The 22,345-nt window shown below is 36.4% G+C and overlaps 1 protein-coding gene and 1 pseudogene across 1 annotated transcript in view; one reads left to right on the forward strand and one right to left on the reverse strand.

Annotated features, from left to right (window-relative positions):
* Positions 1-22,345, reverse strand: part of MSH2 (mutS homolog 2) — a 62,715-nt gene that overhangs the window by 13,586 nt on the left and 26,784 nt on the right. Inside the window, exons 7-10 of the mRNA XM_054566868.1 lie at positions 20,291-20,490; positions 10,150-10,259; positions 2,939-3,062; positions 1,122-1,272 (exon numbers count right to left, since the gene is read on the reverse strand). Of these exons, the coding sequence (XP_054422843.1) occupies positions 1,122-1,272; positions 2,939-3,062; positions 10,150-10,259; positions 20,291-20,490 (585 nt within the window). The remainder of the gene's footprint in view (positions 1-1,121; positions 1,273-2,938; positions 3,063-10,149; positions 10,260-20,290; positions 20,491-22,345) is intronic.
* On the forward strand, positions 13,087-13,457 carry LOC129065629 (40S ribosomal protein S25-like; annotated as a pseudogene).

The raw sequence follows: 22,345 nt of genomic DNA on the forward strand, positions 1-22,345 counted from the left end.
CTCAATCTGCTGGGGGGAAAAAAATCAACAAATGAATTCTTCACAACTTTTGGAATCACTGTTATCATTCAGTTCAATCTTTTTTATGTTATAACTAACAAATGGGTGATTTAAAGATGATTACAGCACCCCCTAAGTTCTAAGCCAAAATATATATATTTCTTAAATCAGGGATATAGTGTGGTAAAAAAACAACAGTTACTAAACGTGGCAATAGAAGATCTAGGTTTGAGCATTTAGCATTTCTAGATATCTAATCCTGGGGAATTGCGTTTCAGCTTCTTCATCTAAAATCTGAGAGAAATATACCCAACCTATTTATTTCAGAAAACTGTTATGAGGAAGAAACTAAACAGACTATTTTCATCACTGGGGTGTCCAAACAGCTAGAATAATAACTGCACATAACAAACACTCAAAATACTTGTTAAATAAATTCTAGTACAGAGGAGAAAGGATAAATGCCTTCCCTCACCCAAGTCACAGATTTATTTTGAAATAATTTTTTCTCCAACTATGAATAATTTGCCTCAGGAACTTCCTGATAACAGCAAGGGGAAAAAAGCAGAACAAAACTGGTTAGGTATTTTTTAACATGGAGCATGATTTTTTAAAAAGCTATAATCTAATGAGTGCTGTCATTACAGTTGGTAGATGTCTCCCTAAACTAATTTATACAGCCACTTGATATATCAGAAAAACTTTTTTTTTCCACTTGATAAAGGACAGCAAAATTTTCTTAGAAAAAACAAATGTGAAAAATAAGTAAAGCAGAGATATGGGAACTAACTATGATATGGAAATATATATAAAAGAAATACAATCTTTTTCATATTGACAAAAGAGTATTAAAACAGATAATGTGAAAAAATAATCCTAAAAATAAACACGAAGTGCCATTTCAGTTAATGAAAAAAAGAGTAATTATTTAAAAAGTGGTGTTGAGACAGCTGACTAGCCTTTTGTAAGACAATAAAGCTTCAATCTTACCTTATGCCTTATTTCAATTAACAGTAAATATAGCAAAACTTTCGTATTATAGAACATTCACATTTCCCCAGAGAGTGATTTAGTTCTACGGAACTACTGAAGACTTAACAATATAATACAGGCTTACAAACCTATTGGTAAATTTAACTCCATTCTTCTGGATATCTACGGTACTGAAATTTTTATTGTTACGAAGGACTTTTTCTTCCTTACACGTTACACGAAAATAATATCCAAACTGTGAGTTGGAATCGAGTTTAATCTGTTTGCCGGACTCCAAACCTTCATGATCAGGAAAAAAAGAAAAAGTGTGTCATAGATATCAACAGCCATTGTTCCATATAAACGTTTAAAATAATGAAATCTAAACTTGTATTACATGATAATATACTGAAAATTATTAATACTACCTAAGATACAAATCCTACTTCACTCAAAAAATATGTGAATTAAGTATATCTATAAAATCCTTTAATTCCATTATTAATGTTAGCTTCTGATGTGGAAGCACTTTTTGGGTAAACCCAGCCAAGGCTACAGAGCGCCGGCAGCGGGCAGCGTGCACTGTTCTAGTTGCAGGGGCATGACAACGAGTAAGCTCTAGTCCCTGCGCTCCTGGAGTTCTGCGTGAGGGTTCTTTAGTTAACCAAAGCATTTCTCGGGGTACACAGAGCAAATTAAAGTGAACAAATATACTTTCCAAACATAAATTTGAGACTCTGACCATGAAACTTGAGAAAAACTAGGGCATTTTTTGTTAAATGTAGGAAACTTCATAACACAAGCAAAGATAGATCAGCTAGACTTGATGCAACAAAGATTTTTGAGGTTTTTTAAAAAAAGATTTTATTTATTTCTTTTTAGAGAGAGGGGAAGGGAGAGAGAAGTATCTATGTGAGAAAGAAACATCGACTGGCTGCTTCTCACACGTGCCCCAACAGGGACTGGGCCACAACCTAGGCACGTGCCTTGACTGGGACTCCAACTGGCGGCCTTCTCGCCATGTGGGTTGATACCCAACCAACCAAGCTTTTATAAGTCTGTCCTGTCCTTATAATCTCATTCATCAGTGTGATCTTTTGACCACAAACCAGAAGACAGATAGTATCTACAAATTGACTTGCTGAAGCATGGCTATCACATGTTGTTAGTAGCAAACAACTAAAGAGAGACAGATCTCACTTGACTAGGAACAAAGAGACTGTAGAGAGCTATGACGTGAGGAGGGTAAATTTCAAAGGCAAAAATTCTTGATTCTATGCTCTAGTCCATATATGGACTCCCCATAGAAAACTCTGTGCCCATTTAAAAATATGAAGATATGGGTGTATTTCTCCAAAGAGGATCCATAACTTTCCTCAGATTCTCCAAAAGTTTAAGAATTACTGCTCTGAGGAATCTTTCTAGTTCAAATGCTAAGATTCATTTATTCATTTGGCATACATGTGAGTGACATTCAGAACAAAGAGATTTACAAATTTAGAACAAAACAGTGTGAATAGTGTGAGAGTAGTTAGGGAATTAATCTAGTAGAGCAGGCAGACATTTCAAAAAATTGGTATTAATGAAGTGCTCAGGAACCCCAAAGCCAATTCAATGAACTATTTCTAGTAGAGTTAGGCTTATAGAGAAGGTGATATTTAAAACAGGTGTTATTTAAAAGACATGATAGGGCCTGCTGGGTAATTTGTTGACCAAAATGTGGAGGCATCCTGGGGTTTGGGCGAGTTAATAAGACATGAGTCTGGAAGAGCAGGCAAGACTTTGAATGTAAAGTACCCTGTGTGTCCAACTGTGTCTGTAATTATATTCTGTAGAAAAAAGGGCTGGCACTATAAACAAGGAAGTTGGCACAATAAACTGTGTCTTCTAGGAAAGTAATTCTCATACCACCGTGGATAGTATGTAGACAGAAGAATTATTCAAACCTCCAACAGCCCATTCTTACCTAGATCTCTAGCTGTACTTATTAATGTTGATTGCATCTTTTTTTCTAAATCATCCATTATTTCTCTTAATTCACTCAGATTAGGATCAAATGAAGGCTTTACAAGGAATTCATGGTTTTCCACCTATAGACAGAACAAAGAGTAATTCAATTTTATTAACAATAGGTAAAGATGGAAGTCACTGAAACAAGAATTTTCTTTTACTTATTTAAATTTTGCTAATGTTTTGAGTTTTATTCAGTCACAACATAAGAAGCTTCTATTTATTAAGAGATGTAAAGTTCTTTTATTAGCTTAGAGCTCTAGATGTACAAAATTATTTGTATGAAACAGACATATTGCTATTGCTGTATATGTCACCAAAAGCATTATTTTTATTTACATTTCCCCTAAACTATGTTCAAAACATTTTTTCTACACATTACTTAAGAATGTTCAATGTTCAAAACCTATAACAGAATGTTTAGTTTTTGTCCAAACCAAGTATCTCAAAAAGTCAGCTCTAAAGAAAATTATAGCCCTGATAGGTATGGCTCAGTTGGGCGTCATTCCACAAAATGAAGTGTCACTGGTCTGAGTCCCAGTCAGAGCACATGCCTGGATCTGTGGGCCGCATGCGAGAGGCAGTCAATCAATGTTTTTATCTCACATCGATGTTTCTCTCCCTTTCTTTCTCCCTCCCTTCCCCTTTTTCTAAAAATAAATAAAGATTGTATTTATCTTTAAAAAGAAAAAAACCCTTTTAATTATAAAATTTTATTTCTTTGAACTGAAAGTTCATCAAAATCTCATGATTTAAAAACATAATCTTAAATATTGTTTCCCTAAATCCTTACCTATAATAACCACCAAGAAATCACAATGAAAAAATGGATCTCACTTATAATGGTAAAAATACACACAAAATATTTAGAAACAGAGTCTTAATTTAGTAGAATTTTTATAAAGATAACTGCATATTAGAAGATTAAAAAGAACTGATAAGTGAAGAGGCAAACCCTGAAGATAAAACTAAATCAATATTAAGGCCTACTTATTCCTAGTAAATGTCCAATAGGAATCACTTTTTGAAAGAAAACAAAATGACTAAAATTTAAACAGACAAAATTATAAAAGAATATTTAAAAAAATAAAAGCCTACCCTTACAGACATTAATAACTGTTAAAAAATTATATATAAAAGCATAAGAGTTTTCAAAAGAAGGGGATTTTTAAAAATTAAATAAGTGGGACTGATATAATTTCCCAATTACCATCCACTTAATGAGAGCACACACACATTCATATACCAAATGGGAAGATCACAAAAATAAGGAGCTAAAATCAAATTATAGAAAAGCCAGCAAAAATTAAAAACATTTATCACATAACTTGCTCAATTTAATACAAAAAAATGAAAGCTAGGTTTAATTATATAACATTAAAGGTTTTAAAAAAAATACATCTAACTTTAAAAAAAGTATTGTTCTGAGAATTTTTCTTTTTTTTTTTTTTGCCATTTAATCGTTTTGTATTTTTCAATTACAGCTGACATACAATACTATACCACTTTCAGGTGTAAACCCCAAAGACCAAACACCACATAACCCACCAAGATCATCCCAGTAAATCCCGCAGCCATCTGACACCACACGCAGCCATCTGACACCACACGTAGCTACCTGAATACCACTGACTATACTCCCAGTGTTGCACTCCACATCCCCATGACCACTTCTTTGCACCTAAGATGTACTTCTTAATCCCTTCACCTTTTCCACCCATCCTCCCAACCCCCTCCCATCTGGCAACCGTCAAAATATTCTGAGTCTGTTTCTGTTCTGCTTGTTAGTTTATTTTGTTTTTTAGATTCAATTGTTGATGGATATTTATTTATTGCCATTTTTTGTTTGTATCTTTAATTAAAACTCAAGTTTTTAAAAAATAAACCTAACTTTTAAAAATAAAACATTTCACCCCAATAGCAAATGTGTTGGAAAAAAATAACAAGACAAAACATTTGTATAAAAGAAATAAAAGCTTTGCAAAATATAAAGATTAATGTTTTCTTTTATAATAGCACTTGTCTGCATGTATGAGAAAAACAGCAAGGTCATTAAATGGTCACATATAACGTATGATTCACAGATGAGAAAACAGGTAGTAAACAAACCCAAAGGAAAACGTTAAAGCATCACAATAAAATGAATTATTTAAGCAACCTTAAGGTATTATTCTATAGCTATTTTTTTTTAAAAGAGAAAAGAACCCACCACCAAATACTAATGAGGCTACAGTGAAATTAAGGTACTCATTCATTTCTAGTGAACATCTAAGCTGAAATAACCTTCAAAAAAAAGAAAAAAGCAGTATGCAACAAGACTCAGACATCTGTTATACTCTTTGACAGAGCAATTCTACTCATAGGAATTTAAACTAAGGAAATAATGCAACAAAAGGAAAAGAATAGGGATGAATAAAATCCATGCAGATTTATTTGTTATAGCAAAACCCAGAAATAAAAAAATCAAGCGTTTGCACAATGGTGTATCATAGATTATAGTTATATAAAGACAATGAAGATGATCTAGAAACAGGGACCAAGACTGATAATAATTACAGGGGGAAAAATAATGCTACAATTGTGGATTAACACTGCTACAAAACTTGCCTCTTCCAATGAATTCAAGAAAAGTGAGGCATAGAAGATCAAGTTCCTACCCTCACTCCCACCTTCCAGAAACCCAAGGATGATGAGTCAACAAAACCCTGAGAATTCTTGCTAATAATGCCAAATCTAGAGAGAAGAAAGTTGAATGGATATCCCTACATCCCCCACCCCCGACGCCCCACCCCCTGTCGGGAATGCTGTTTTGAAAGCGCTGCTGGGGAGACTCAAGTGAAACAAGGGAAAGTAAATGACTGAGCTCTAACTTACTAAAATAAGTACTCTAAGGACCACATGCCAAATTGAGTACCTTCAGCAATACCTCATTACTCCCAAACAATCTGGGACAATAAAATATACCATCCAACATACCCATTGCATGAGACTTACACAAAGAAGATAGAACAAAATAAACCCAGGCTTGGAACACCCACAATGAAATAATGACATCAAGAAACAAGATAAAAAAATGAGGAAGTTAGGTCCTAACAATATCATTACAGCATAAATAAATACAACATAGCAAAGAAAAGATACTATTAAGTCAAATTACCTGTACTGACATAATAGACTTGATATAATCGGAGAGCGTTCACATGAAAGCTAGAGATTAAAGTATTTAGAAAGGAGAAAAAGAAATATGGAGGATACTACATATCTTAAAAAAATTTTAAAAACGCTCTACCTACCCTAAAAATACTAGATAAAATATAAACATTTTTTTTTCAAATAAATTATAGTTGAGTTAGAGAAAACCCAAGGTCTGAGCTTCTGCAAAGGAAAGAGTCCACGGTTTAAAGCTGGGCCAGGGTTAAAGCATTTTAAATACCCACCTCATGATAAATACCAGTAATAAGGGAAACCTGCATGGGCCCCAGGAAAGGGGGGGGTGGGTGCAGAATGTACTCCATGACAGTATGTGACGAAAAGCCTTGCCATCACCCAGGTTTAGAATTCAAACATGTGCTGTTTGTTTTGGCAACGGAAAAAGCTGCTGGTTTTTGGCCACTTTTAGTATCGCCTCCTCCTACAGAGATGAAACTGACCAATTTCCACAGGAAACATAACTACTAAGAACAAACAATACATTTTCAGCTTCCCTTGCAGCTAGGTGTGGCCATGACTAAGTTCTGGCCATTAGAATGTGAGCAGAAAGAATGTGTGCCGTTTCTAGAAAGTGTCCTCCTCTTCCCCTTTTGTCCTCGCCCATTGGCTGGAATGAAGATAAGGTAGGAAAAGCCAACCTGGACCTTGAAGATGAAGGCAACATACTAAGGGTGCTGGAGCAACAAGGGAAAAGCCAGGACCCAGAGAGAGTGGAGCTGTCCTGCCAGCCCTGTGCTGCTATATCCACACTACTATGATAGAAAAATTTAAACCCTCATTCTTATTTAAGCTACCATTATCTACATGGGGTTTATATTTCAGCAGCTGAATCTTCACCCTAACCAATCTAAAAAGCTCCAGGCTGAGAAATTAACTTAAAAGTGTTCCTGAGTGAACTACATTGTAGGTGTATGTCAAAAGTAAAAGCAAATTTTTTTCCCCTGGAAAAATGTATTATTTGCTTGTATAATTCACACAGACAGAACCCAGAAAAACAAGAATTCATAATCTAAAGATACACAACAGACGAGGAAACGAGACAATCAGTAGAAACAAGGAGCAAATTCGAACCCAAGAAATTTTTGATATGTAATATTAAGTATATTTTTAAAGTTTAAAGAAGTGTGAGAGAATGGAACACGTGAGCAAAGAATGAGACGTTACTTAAAAAAGACCAGGAAGAGTTAGAAATGAACCAAATTATCTTTATGGATGAAAATTATAATTGTTGGAGGAAAAAAAAACCCCAATTGACTGGTTAAACGCTGTATCAAGAGCTGAAGAGATATTCAGTAAATTAGAACATCTGAAATAATCACAAAGAGAGCAACAAACACATGGCAGAGAGAATGTGAAAGTAACATATGCTCCAGTTGTAGTTTTAGAAAAAGATAATGAATAAGCACAATATTCAAAGTCATAATGATTGATAATTTTCCAGAGTTTATAAAAGACATGAATTCTCTGATTTAGAAAACATAGCAAATCCAAATAGGAAAAAGTAAAAAGAAATCCACTTATGGACACATGATACTAAAAAAATCAGTATCTCAAACCAAGACTTCTAATCAATACTAATGCAAACCAAAACAGCACAATACAATCTTACAGGTACTAAGGAAAACATAACCGTCAATCTGGAATTGTACACCTAGATTAAAACATCCTTCAAAAACAAGGGTGGATTAGACATTTTCAAACAAACAAAACCTTACTAACTGATCTGCAATAATGGAACTTCTAAAGACTATCTAGGAAGAATGAATGAATAGCAAAGAAATTGGTAACTATATGGCCAAATCTAAACACTGACTGTATAGAAATCAAAGGGGTAAAAAGACAAAACTAAAATACCAGCCAATGATGAAGAAATGTAATCTGATATTAGGCATCCTAATATCCTAGTGTGTGTGTGTGTGGGGGGGGGGGATGAAAAGATATTGACAGACTTTTAATTTTGATGAATTAACTACATACATTTTCTTAAAATTTGTAAAAAATCTCCAAACTAATGCATGTATTTGTTATAGGATGACAGAGGGAAAATGGAACTTAAAAAAACCAGTCAAGAGGGCCTGGTGGGGTAGCTCAGCTGGTTGAAATGTCATCTCACCAAGGCTGCCACTCTGACCTCTGGTCAGAGTACATACAGGGACCAACCAATGAATACATAAATAAGTGGAAAAACAAGTCAATGTCTCTGTATGTATGCCCCCCTCTGCAAAAAATAAACAAAACAAAACAAAAATAAAAAACACAGTCAATATAGTAGAATGGATAAGGGCCCTAGCTGGTGTTACTCAGGAGACTGAGTATTGATCTGGAAACCAAAGGGTGCTGTTTCGATTCCCAGTCAGGGCACATGCCTGGGTTGGAGTCTCCAGCTGAGGGCGTGAGAGAGGCAACAAATTGATGTTTCTCTTCTTTTTCTCTTGCATTTACCCTCTCTCTGAAAATAAACGGAAGGAAGGAAGGAAGGAAGGAGAGAGGGAGGGAGGGAGGGAGGGAGGGAGGGAGGAAGGGAGGGAGGGAGGGAGGGAGGGAGGGAGGAGAAGAACAGAGGAAAGAGAGGGGAGGGGAGGGGAGAGGAAGCCAAAAAAGAATGGATGAGGAGGACCAGGAAGAATTGGAATCACAAAATGATTTGGCAGAAATCCAAACTGCCACTTTTTTGGGGGGGGGGGGGGGGGAGGAAAAAAATGCCATGTAAAAAACTAAAAAGAACTCTGGCATAGCTCTCTCACCATTAGACAAAATAAATCTAAGGCAAAAATCATTATTAAAGATAATGTCCCTAGAGAATAATGACAATTCAAATCACCAAAAACAAAGAGCTCTGTGCCTTAAAAACATATGAAGCAAAACTGGATGAACTGTATGGAGAAATCTAACTATAGGTCAAAAATTAACAAGTATACGATGTGAATAAAACAAGTAAAAGCTTTATCTAATGGACAAATAGAGAAGTCTGCAACCAAAATTAGGGAGCACACATGATACTCAAGCACGTGGAAAACGTCTATTAAATTAACACATAAGAAGCTTAGAAATTTAAAAACTTATTTGTAAACAAACAAAAAAAAACCCAAGAACCAATGATAATGGGAATAAGCTACTTAAAACTCAGTAAGAAATTGTACCTCTCAAAACTTACTGGATATATTCAACTAAAGCAAAAACAAAAAAGGTAAAAGAAAAGGCTATATGCTCTGACTGTTGTGGCTCAGTTGGTTGGGCTTCATCCTGTGAAGCAAAAGGTTGCCAGTTCAAATTCTGGTCAGGGCCCATGCCTAGGTTGCAGGTTCGGTCCCTGACTAGGGCACAAAGGAGAGGCACTACTGACTGATGTTTCTCTCTCACATAAATGTTTCTTTCCCTCTTTCTCCCTCCCTTCCCCTTGCTCTAAAAAGAAATAAAATCTTTTAAAAAATGAAAAGAAAAAAACAAAAAAAAAGGCTAGAAAAATAGTGATCACGTAACTAAAGAGGCTGAAAAATGACCAAGAGAAATAAAAATATATACATACACATACAAGAATTGAAATTAATGAAATAAAAAGTGAAGATACAAAAAGAGGATTTAAGAATCAACTGATGAATGCATAAATAAGTGGAACAACAAATCGATGTTTCTTTCTCTCTAAATCAACCAATAAAAATTTTTTTACAAAGGAAAAAATAAAATTGGGTTATTTATCTTTGCCACATATACAGTGAAGATAAAGACCATGGTCAGCAGCAGCCTGCTGAAATTCCAGAAAAGGCCCAGAGGCAACCCGCACACAGACTTCAATCACATCAATGTAGAACTCAGCGTCCTTGGAAAGAAAAAGGAGAGGCTCAAAGGAGCCTCACAAGTGTCAAAATTAAATACTAAAAAGAGAAATCTGAAAAGTTTAGAAAGGCCTTTGCTTTTCAAAAATATTCTTCTGCTTGAATTATAGAGTATATTACATACCTGATCCATATCTAAAGTTGTTTCTATCATTTCCTGAAACTTGGAGAAATCAGAACGAAGATCAATAAGTGGAGTCACAAAAACTGCCAACAACAATGACTGATGTTTTCCTAAAAGAAATAAAAAATATATAAATAAAAAGCCCTATTTTTTAAAAATACAAGACTACAGATCATAAAACTTTGGATAATGAGTACCATTTAACACAAACAGCACAAATAGCACAGCAGGTCTCCAAAGTTACTATTTCCTCAGGTATTCAAAGGTGTTTGGTACTTATTTTTTATAGAAAGGGGAGATGCCCTGGCACCCAAAGCTTCCTAATAATAAAACACTGCCTCTCCCGTCTGTCTCCCTCACGAGGAGTACTAGAGATGCAGAGACGTGACATTAATTATAACTAAAATACATTTCTTTGTAGATTTTTAATTTATTTTTTATTAAATTTAAAAGATTTTGTTTATTTTTAGAGAGAGAGGAAGGGAAGGAGAAAGAAAGAGAGAGAAACATTAATGCAAGAGAGAAACACTGGCTGCCTCTCATTAGCACCCCAACCCAGGGACCAAACCCACAACCCAGGTGTGGGCTCTCACAGGAATCAAACAGGCAGCCTTTTGCTTTGCGGAATGACACCCAACCAACTGAGCCACACTGGTCAGGACTCTCTGTAGACTTAATAATTCAAAAGTCGTTAAAATAAAATACCTCCAATACACCTTATATCCCTGATTTCCATTAATAACACTACAGTGTTCCAATTAACAAAGACTAAATCAAGCCAAGTATTTACACTGGAACTTTGCTTTCTTCTATTTAAGAGTCCATGCTGGGGAATTACATGAGTGAGTAAAATAACAAAGTTTATAGCATAAAAAACATGAGTCGAGATCTAGGCGTCACCCTGGCCCATGCAGTTCAGTTGGTTGGGCATCATCATGCAGAGCGAAGGGTTCCCAGTTCAATTCTGGCCAGGGCACGTGGATTGAGTCTGGTCCCTGGTTACAGCACGTGCGAGGGGGCAGCTGACTGAGGTTTCTCTCCCTCTCTTTCTTCCTCCCCCACCCCCTAAAATAAATAGATAGATAGATAGATAGATATAGTCATTTAAAAAAAAAAGGATCTAGGTGTGAATCCCAGCTCTGCCACCTTTTGTGATCTGTAACATACTTCTGAGTCCCCTTTTCCTTGTCTATTATAGTGGGAATAATAGTAGCTACTTGAAAATGAATAAGTGAGATAACTACACACAACACTTAGTACACTGCTTCGCACTTTAGAGAAGCCCAGCAGTTACCATGTATTATCATCATTATATAACCACAAGGATTTTTTTTCCTGATCTGCAATAAATTCCCTTGTAAGAATTCTGCCAGTGACCGCTAGCACTCTGCATTTCACTCCCAAGCAAGTTTCCAACCTCTTCCCAGAATATCAGTAGCTCTTGAATGAGGAAAAAAAAAACCTACCATGAAGTCAACAAAACTGTTATAAGAATTCATTTTATTATTAATCACAACTGCATCTACACATAGTTAGAAAATAGTACATATGTGTTAAACATTTCTATAAACAACACTTTGCCCACATAATGTCTGTGCTACAATGTCTGGTTCTTTATTCTGAATTAGCTCATATACTATTGGTAAATACAGGGAGGATGGCAGAAGAACAGGTAGCTTTGGTTCATGAATTATTTTTTCCCCAATCCATTGTTTTTGAAGCGACCAAGAGCAAATTTCCACACATTTGAAGAGTAAGCTTAGCTACATATGAATACCAACTACTCAGTGTAGTTGGCTTAATGACCACTGTACTTCCTAATATGTTGAAATGCAGGGAAGCCTGAGTAAAGATGAAGGGTACAAAACATGTGCAAGTGTGTAATTATTATTTTCCACTAAATTCTGTACCCTGGTTCAGATCTTTCACGTTGATGAAACCGACCTTTATTAAAAGCAAATGCTCTGAAAGGGCAGCTCAAAAGAGGAAACAAGAGTCCCAGATTTTAGGGTTGCAAAGAGTACCTAATGCTGGTGCTAGGTGAAACTGCAATGGAGATTTATGCAGGCTGCTATTTTTCTTAGTTTGTTAATGTCTTTGTTTGTTGGTTGTTCTTTCTTTCTCTCTTTCTTTCTTTCTTTCTTTCTTTCTTTCTTTCTTTCTTTCTTTCTTTCTTTCTTTCTTTCTTTCTTTCTTTCCTTTCTCTCTCTCTCTCTTTCTTTCTTTCTTAAAAAGATTTTACTTATTTTTTAGAGAAGGGAAAGGAGGGAGAAAGAAAGGGAAAGAAACATCAATTGGTTGCCTCTCACATAGCCCCCAACCAGGGACCTGGCCTGCAAACTAGACACGTGTCCTGACCGGAATGGAACCAGGGACATTTTGGTTCTCAGAACGATGCCCAACCCACTGAATCACACCAGCCAGGGCTTGTTAGTGATTGCTTTAAAAATTTCATAGATTTTGAGGTCTATTTTAAACTCATTTTTATAAGCTCTGTTATGTTTCTATTATGACTTTAAAGGTAAGGTTTTCCAAGAACACACACAGGATATTACTACAAACTACCTGTATAGACTGCAGAGATTGTCATCCTCAACGTGTCTTCTAGCCCCTCAAACATAATGGCCCACCTTGCTGGAGCTCTTTTCATATTCCATAACGCCCCTTCTGCATTAACCTGCTCCTTATACTGCAAACTTTCACTAGCACCTTAAATTCTTTCCCCTATTTGTAATTTATACTGAGACCCAGTTATAATTACCAACTTTATTTTTGTCAATTATTGTTTTTTAATTAAAAACAACAGCTTTACTCCCAGACATCCCCCCCCTTTTTTTTACAACAGCTTCACATTTTATAACAGTGGAAGGACAGACAGAGGGATGTCTGACATCTTGGCAAGACTGCAGTGGTAGGAGCTGCTCTCCAACCTTCTCTATGCAGCCCAAGGACAAGAAGAAAGATGTCAGACAGATGGTCAAGACAGACAAAGTCCCAGTGAACAAATCTGGGGACAATAACAAAAAAGAAAAAGAGGTCCCAAGGCAAAGTTCAGAACAAGTCTAATAACCTAGTTTTGCTTGAAAAAGCAACATATGACAAACTGTAAGGATGCTCCCAACTATGAACTTATAACCCCAGGTGCTGTCTCTGAGAGACTGAAGATCTGTGGTTCCTTGGCCGGGGCAGCTCTTCAGGAACTCCTTAGTATAGGAGTTATTAAACTAGTTTCAAAACACAGAACACAAGTAATTTACATCAGAAACACCAAAGGTGGAGGCACCCCAGGGGCTGGCAAAGATGCATGAACGACAGATCCCACCAGTTGTACATTTTGAAAAATAGAACTTTATTAAATTAAAAACAAAAACAAAAACAAAAAAACAGCTTTATGGGCTGTAATTCCATACCAAAACAACTATCCATTTTAAAGAGTAAAATTCAGTGGTTTGAAATATACAAAGATCTGTGCAACCATTGCCACAGTCTATCTTATTAGAACACTGTAATCCCTCCTCTAAGAAAGAATGGACCCTGTACCCGTGAGTAGTAACTTCCCAATTTCCTCCAAAGTCCTGCCCCTCCCTCCTCTAAGCCTAGGCAACCACTAGCCAGTCCATTTTGCATGTCTAAAGATTTGCCTTTTCTGGACATTTCCTATAAATGGATCATGTTATACTGTGACAGCCTTCTTTCATTCTGTATGTTTTCAAGGTTCACTCATGCATGTTGTATAACCATGTTATCAGCACCTTATTTCTTTTTATTGCAAATAATATTCCATTGTATAGACATAACAATTTATTTACCCATTCATCAATTGACAGACACCAATTGGGTTTTGGTAAAATTCCATTCTCCACTAGTTACCATAGTCTAGAAAGTCCTATACAATCTATCCAAGGGTCTTAACTCAAGGAACACATACCCTTGAATTCAGAGTAGTTCATAACTGTAATCTCCCATTTCCACCATTATTAACAAAGGCAAAAAACACAGTAGTACTGTCAGTACCTGTGTCTTTGTCATCAATAAAAATTCCAGATATACTTTCATATCATATTATAGTTTTTGGAGACAATGAAGTATCATTTAAACTCATTATTAGTTCAAAATTGAAGTTAGTAGAACTTCATATCATGTCATTAAATGCATTAATAAAAAGAACATATCAACGAATTTGTTTTATAAAATGTCCTTCAATATAACTGGTTTCCTTTTCAATTCTATGTTTTATTTTATGCATTTAAGAACACCACTCTGAGAAGGGATTCACAAGCCTCATTAGAAGCCTAGAGGGTCCACGGCACAAAAACGTTAAAAACCTCGTACAGGTCTTCCCTCTTTGGCCTCACCTTCTACCAACATCGATCTCCCTTATTCTCTGTGATTGACCACCACAGCTTTCTTTCACTCCTTCATCGAGTCAAGTCTGTGTGCCAGCCTTAGGCACTTGCATTAACTGGTCCCACTGGCCTCCCCACAGATCTTAACAGCAGGCTTCTTCTCATCATTCAAGTTCCATCTTAGACAACTATTCCTTAGAGACAAAAATCCTTGACCACCAGACCTAGTGTCTTCCTGTCCCTCAGCCAAGTCACTATATCACATCAATTATGTTCCACTCTTTTTGTTGTACTTATTACTTATTACTATCTGAAATTCTTGTTCATTTATTTGTTTATTGTTTGTACCCCTCTATCTTTCCACTATTATAAAACTTCCATGTTCTAAGAACAGAGACCTTAAAAGTCATTTCTACGACTGTACCTCCTAGAATAATGCATGGCACAAAGCCGGCAATTGATAACTGTTGAATAAATGACTTCATGAAGGAAAGGAGCACGGAAATGACAAAGCAATCAATCACTGGTCATTAATTAGCTTTGATACACACAACACTCATCCAGCAAGGATACTAAAGATCACCCAGGGAAATAACTATTAGCTTCTTAAAGGCATTAAAATGTGAAATCCCAAGTAATCTAGTCATTAATTTTTGTAAAACTTCAAGATTCATTGTCAGCCCCTAGGTTCTTTTTTAACTACTTGAATATTTCATTTTTTTAGGAATGCTGTTGTGTGTGTCTCACCAACTGCTGCAATGTTTAAGTCAATAAGCGTTAAGTACTTACATTTCTATAAAAACCTAAAGTGCAATTAATCGCTATTAAACATTTCATTGTCATTTACTATGATAAAAATTGTAACAAATTTCAGGATAAGTGGAAGCCCCTAAGTCTATCAAGAGTAAATGGCCATTAAAATATACTCCTGGAATGCTGCCCAGATCAGCTTCTAAATCTGAACCTTAAGTGTATCAATTACTGTATCAACACTTATTTTCTCCATGTTCATGCCTTATTCATAGGTTGAGAGAAATACTAAGGAGAGCATCTTCAGTGAATTTATAAAGATTAATTTGCAAGTGGTAAAACACCATTGAAAATTACTTTGGCATATGTGTTACCAAAAAATAAAATATTGCACTTTCTTGATATACCACTTCAGAATGTTCTTTTTACTTGTGTAACTTATCAAAATTATATTTTTAGAAGGTGCAACGTACAGCGTAGTAACTAGTTAATAAAACTGTATAGTCTAAATTGTAACTCAGTATGGTGATAGGTGTTAACAAGACTACTGAGATGATCATTTCACAGTATTTACAAATATTGTGCCATTATGTTGTACACATGAAACTAAATGCTATACATCAATTATATCTTGATTTTTTAAAATTCTATTTTTGTGTATTTACTTACTTAATGTCTGTTTCCCTTGCTGTTTACAGGCAAGGAAAAAACTCTCTGTACCCTAGCACAGCCTCAGCAACTAACAGTGTCAGGAACATGTGAGTACTCCCGTGTTCGCTGAATGTTCTTGCTATTTCTGCTTCTACTCCCTTATCTTCTGCAATAGCCTCTGGATATTAGTCCTTTGTCATGATGTAAACACAGAATTAGTTTTTGCCTTTGTTAGTACAAAGACTATAAAGTACTAAGATATGAAACACTGTAAGCTTTCAGAATCTCTTAAATAAAGGGAAGACAAAGCACCCTGAAATGCTGTTGAATATAGAAATGTTGAAATAGAAAAATCCAAAACCATTTTTCTATTCATTTTCAGTTTCTTCTCTCACATGTTAACACTCTTCTCCCTACATTAAGTGTTACCTTCTCATTCTCCCAAAAGAAGTGCCTAGTGCATGTCAAGAGCTGGGCTGGAACACTCACTCATTCCTCATGCACATGCTGTGCATCTTAGAGGGCTGTGGTAGGGGTTAAGAAGAGAGGGCACAAACATCAAACAATCAATTTCAAAGAAGCATGGCAAGTATAATAATAGGGAAGTACAGGGTGCTTTGGAAACACATAAACAAGGCAGGAGTGTACTTAATGTAGGGACAAGGTAAGCTTTCCCAAAGAAATGACTTTTAAAGTGAAATTCAAAAATAAGGACAAAGCTAGGTAAGACAGGAAGGGACAGATGCCTCAGTGTAAAGGAACAGCATTTACAAAGGCCTGGAGAAGTGTACAGTATAGGTGGTATCTATCTACCTGGTGGATGTTCAAGTTCATTTGGACTAATGCAAAAAACAAGTGCATTTTTTTCAAGTGCATTTGAAAATCTTCCTCCATCATAAAATTAGTTTAGTAAATATGAGCATTTTTCAATGAAATTAAGTGTCAAAGTACAGAGTAGTACTGTTTCAGTTTTATACAATTTATTATGTAATTATTTGTTTTTATATATACAGTGTGTATATGTGTACACACACCCAGAGGTATGAACTGAGTCACAATGCAAATGCATTTCTTTTTTTGAGATTTAAAAGTTTGCTATATTACTAACACTGCTACTAAAGAATGTATCTACAGTAGGGAGCAAAAATCTGGTCTTTTTAAAGGCAGATTATTATCAAAGCATTCTCTGAATGAAGATTTCCTTTTGCTTCTGGCTTGAAGCTTACTTGTCAACCAGTGGTGGCTGGCACCAATTCAACACCAAGAAGAATCCCCAATTTGGGGTGTGGTGAAGGAAACTTTATCAGTGCGAACAGCTTAACTGTGATACAGCACAGCTGTGGAACAGCTCAACAGTGTTTAGTGTTACAGTTCAATTATGAAGCTCCATGGCTGTGGAACAGGACGGCTGCGGGGCAGCTCTGGGGCCAGGCCCCTCTCTGCTCTCCACGCTAGCCTCCTCCACTGTGTTCTGGCAAAACATCCTTGGGGTTTGCTCTTTGGTTGTTTCAGCTTCAAAGGTTGTTGAGCCAGGGAAACTCAACCTGAGTGGAAAGGGAAAGTGCACTCTCCCAGCAGGGGGGAGCTGACTTATATAGACAAGTCCCTGCCCTGGTCCCTGATTGGTCTGTCCTCATGGAAATAAGAACTCCAAATCCTCAGTTTGATCGCCAAAGAGGACTGTCCTGATTGGTCAGAACTAAGCCCCTCTGATTGGTCCATGAAAATCCTGATGCAGGATACAGCTGTACAGCTCTGAAGAAATAGGGAAAGCCTCAGTACTATTGGTTAAAATACTATCCCAAGACCTCCTTATTTTAAAGGTTGCCTCAAGTGACAGGAACACAGTCCAGGCAGGCAGTTTAGTGCAGGAGGCAGGCAGCTTAGTGCAGGCTCCTCCCTGGAGTGTGGTTTGTGTGAGAGACCCTTGTTTAGAAAAGGCTGCTAGGCTCTGCTTTTAAATTTGAGCCTGGTTAGCCACCAGGAGTCCTTGGTATCTTTCTCAGGGTCCACATACTCTAGAGCCACTATCTATGCCAAATTACTTTAATCCACTCATATATTTATAAGACTCAAAGATGAATTTCAAACACTGTGTGACCCGGTTTATTTCTATTTCACCTTTATTTAAATAGTTTAGTCTTTTAGGATACCAGACTAAAGAAATGTTTAATGAGGTACGGTCATCTCAGTGAACGGTTCTAATGAAAATTTCTTATTGGGAGTTGCAGTTAAAAGTCACAGAAACACCAGCAATGAGGAGGAGGGAAAGGATAAAGAAGAGGCCACAATTCATGAGGGGGCTTTTAATCTAGTTTAGACTTAATCCTAAAGGCTGTAAAGCAAGCAAGCAAACAAAAACCCTGAAGGGTTTTACGCAGATTAATGACATGTTTATATTTATATTTACATTTGAGAAAGACGGTTGATTAGAGCAAACGAAGGGCAGCACCAGCAATAGGAGGCGGTCGGCGGCTCGGGTAAGAAACGATTACAGCCCGGACTGAGGCGCTCACAGTGGGGATGAGAAGGCGTCAGGGGTGAAGCGTTACTTAAGAATTATTTTAGGTCTTATATCAACTTTTTAATTTTAAGAGAAATGAGGAATAATAGAGGGCAAGTGTATTTTTCAAATAGCTATTTCTAACAGGAGAAAGATGATTCAGAATAAAGCTTTTATCACTCAGTGCAAATGGACTTTCTACTACTGCCCTCTGCTGTCTCTGAATTTTTTTTTCAGGAATAACATTAAGATTTCACTAAATCTAGAGTTAACCAAAAACCAAAAACACCACAAGATATCAGGAGAACATACCAATATCTAGCAATAAACTAATATATTTTAAAAACTTTTAAATCATGACTTTGCTTTTAAAGGGAGTGCATTTGGTTTATTTTCTTTATAAATTAGCCCTACTTTTGGCTTTCTCCATGAAATCAGTAAGGCTAAGGAGCTATGCTGAACTCTGCAAAATGTCATTCTGATATTTTTTTTAAAAACTCAAAACAGGTCAGTTAGGTTCCCAATAACCAGGGCACACCTAAAGCCTCCAATGTTCGTGTTATAAAAAGAAAAGAACAGCGCACTTAGCACCACAACACCTGAAGTCTTTCTCCCCTAATGTTTTCTAGGCTGAGTGACTTCAAATACCAGGACATCAGTCACCAAACTGTTGCATAATTCTCATCAAATGCATTAGGCCACAGACACTCAGGGGCTGTTTTTGTTTCCTTTGGACATATATAAATAACCAGAAGTGGAATTGTTGGATCATATTAGATTTTTCGACTTCTGCATAAGAGGTATCCTTACCCCCCAAAAAGGGAGTAAGAAATTCTGCTCTGCACATTCCTTGGGTAATCTTTATCCTTCCCTTGGAGAAGCATGGAAGTTAGAAACTGGGGCTGAGGGTCTTGGTTCTCTTTCTCAGCTCCCCTGCTTGTCAACATTGTTTACTGCTACTCTTTACATTTGGTGTCAGTGGGCTCTGGGTCCCCAGAGGGCTCCACGGGAGAAACTAGCTACAGGACAGAAATATGCCCAGCAGGCCAATAAAATTAGTGTTAAAAAGCCTAGCCAAGTGATGGCAGGAAAATGGAGACGAATGATTTTGAACAACAACAAAAAAAGCCTAGCCAAAACTCCATTTTAGGCTCTGTGGTTCCCAGGTACTCTGCGCACATTGGTGGTCCCTGACCTGAGAAAGCACACCTCCCCACAAGACCTTTCAAGGAAGGACACTAGGAACCTGCACATGACCTCTCTGGACCCCTTTTCAGTGACTTCCTTTGGCTGTAATGCATATCTTTACTTTAGTGCTGCTGTTAGGTTGTATCCTTTTCCTGGAGCAAACTGTGTATTTGCAAGCACTCTCATTTTAGGTCCTATGAGTATTCTTTAGCAACTGAACCCTGTTCAACTGTCACTGTTGGTGCAATAAATAAATTTAGTAACCCTAACATTCGTTTCTAAAAAGCAAAAATTCTGCCCTAATCAGTACGGCTCAATTGGTTCAGCACTGTCCCACAAAGCAAAAGGCTGCCAGTTCAACTCCTAGTCAGAGCACACGCCTGGGCTGCAGGTTCAGTCCCTGGCTGCGGACTGTGCAAGAGGCAACCGAATGATGTCTCTCTCACATTGATGTTTCTCTCCCTCTCTCCCTCCCTTCCTCTCTATCTAAAAATAAATAAGTAACATCTTTAAACAAATAAAAATAAAAAGCAAAAATTCTAAGTTGTCTCATGACTTCTGTGATAACCCATAGGGCAATACAAACCTGTTGTTAGCAAAACATACTAAGTCACCAGAATCACATTTGCTATATAAGGACAGCACATTTGCTAAGTATGTCAAGGGTGAAGGAAAGAAAAGAAAAACAAAATCATTTTGTTACCTTCATATTTTTCCAAAGCCTGTATAACATAAGGAAGTTGATTTATGCCCTGATAGAGTCGGTAACAATCTTGTAAGTTTGCTGCTTGTCTTTGAAATTTCCTGGCAAGTCGGTTAAGATCTGGAAATCGACGAAGCAAATCTTCTTGTAAGATCTGTCTCAATTCTGTATCTTCCACAAAAGCTTCCACTAAATTTAATCTGAAATAAAATTACACCAGAATTAAATATTTTAGTAGAGAATTAAAATCTGTCAGCTAGATATAAGTGTCAATTAAATGAGCTAAAAAACTCCATATTAGGATCTTAAATCTATTCTGAAATGTTGGCTTTTTATGGAGGATGAAAAGCTCCATTAACACTGTAATATAAGCAGTTTCTAATTAGTTGTTAACCAAATTAATGTTTAGTTGAATGGTACAGGCCAATTTTGTTTAACTTTCATCAAACAGACATTTCTTAAATAGAAGAATTTCATTATTGGGATATTGTTGTTACTGATACATACTGCACATGTAAACAATAATCTTTAATGAAAGAGAATTACAATTCAAGAAGGATGACAAATCCAATATTTATTCAATCAGAAGGTCTTATAAGTTTTCAAAATGCATTCTAAAATTATGTGACAGTACAAAGCCAAAAATATCTAATTAAAAAACTGAAATAAGTCTGTTGCTCCCTAAAGTCAATTAAAATAAAAGCTTGTTTCAAGAACTATAAAACATGAAGCTCATATTGCTTTTACAATTTATTGGAATCAGTGGCTTTCCATTTTTTTTCCACTGTAATCCACAGCAAGGATTGTTTTTATATCATGACCCAGAGCATGCATGTCTAGATATTGTAGGGGGCAAAATGTGCCCCCTATAATAGGACACTTTGGTATAAGAACTATTTTGAGCTAAAAAAAACTAAGAAGAAGGAAAAAGAAAAGCTGTCTTTTCCCTATCTGCATAAAAGCAGGACATAAATTTATAAAGGTTCCTCACCTCTTCCTTCTTCAGCAGGAAGGACAAAAGTTAATCACCCTAGACAACCTTAGACCCTTATCAGCCTGAAGATAGCACCCACAGAACCTACAAAAACTTTAGTAACTAATTCCTCAAATATTTGCATCCCCACAAATCAGCCCTAGAAACTCAGTCTTCTCACTTCTCTAAATTTTATTATTTCTTTGCTAAAAACCAACCCTCTTATTACTCTTCTCTGAGTATTCCCATGTATAAACATTTCTGTTTTTCTCATTAATCGGTCTTTTGTCAGTGTAATCTACAGGGTCCCCAGCCAGATAACCTAGGATGATAGTAGGAAGGAGGAATTTTCCTTCCCCACAAAATATAAAGTATAAATTAAGTGTAACAAAACAACACTACATGTGATGCAGTGTTATTTTTCTATCATATTTGACTTTTTAAAAATGCTGATTATCACCCAGTACACTAATTTCACAACCCACAACTGAGCGACAACTTGCAGTTTTTAAAATAACTGTAGACGTTACTGAAGTTAATAGCTGAAAGGTAAATTTTAACCACCTAACAATCAAAGGTAGAGAAAATGGCCATGGCACAGCACATGACTAAAGGTCAGACGGCCATCTATCAGGTGAGCAACCTTTTCCTTAAAAGGATGACCTTGATTATTTTTATTAATGCTTTACAAGATGCATGAAGGTCAATGACTTTCTGTATTAGATGGGTTTAATCTCAGCTCTGCTCCAACTAGCTGTGTGACCTTGGGACAGGTCACCTCTCTCATTATTATAGTGGTTCCTGCTGGAAGCATGGTCTATAGAGTGAGCAGACCTTAGCTTGAATTCTGCCTCTTCCTGAGCAGTACATTAACCCACAGGGGTTTACATAGGATCAGGGTGAGGAAATGGGCTTTCTAAATCTCTTAACTATTTACTGGTCTCTCCATCAGCATTTACAATTCCTGCAACATCAAAATGTTCATCCAATATATCATATCAAGGAAAAATATGCTACCCCCAGAGTAATTACATAATGACTATATACAAGGTCTGTCCCAGAAAAGTCCAGCCATTGTTAAT

The sequence above is a fragment of the Pteronotus mesoamericanus genome, unplaced genomic scaffold (genome assembly GCF_021234165.1).
Source record: "Pteronotus mesoamericanus isolate MK-2021 breed Mesoamerican mustached bat unplaced genomic scaffold, CSHL_Meso_final contig_101, whole genome shotgun sequence".
Taxonomy (NCBI): Eukaryota; Metazoa; Chordata; class Mammalia; order Chiroptera; family Mormoopidae; genus Pteronotus; species Pteronotus mesoamericanus.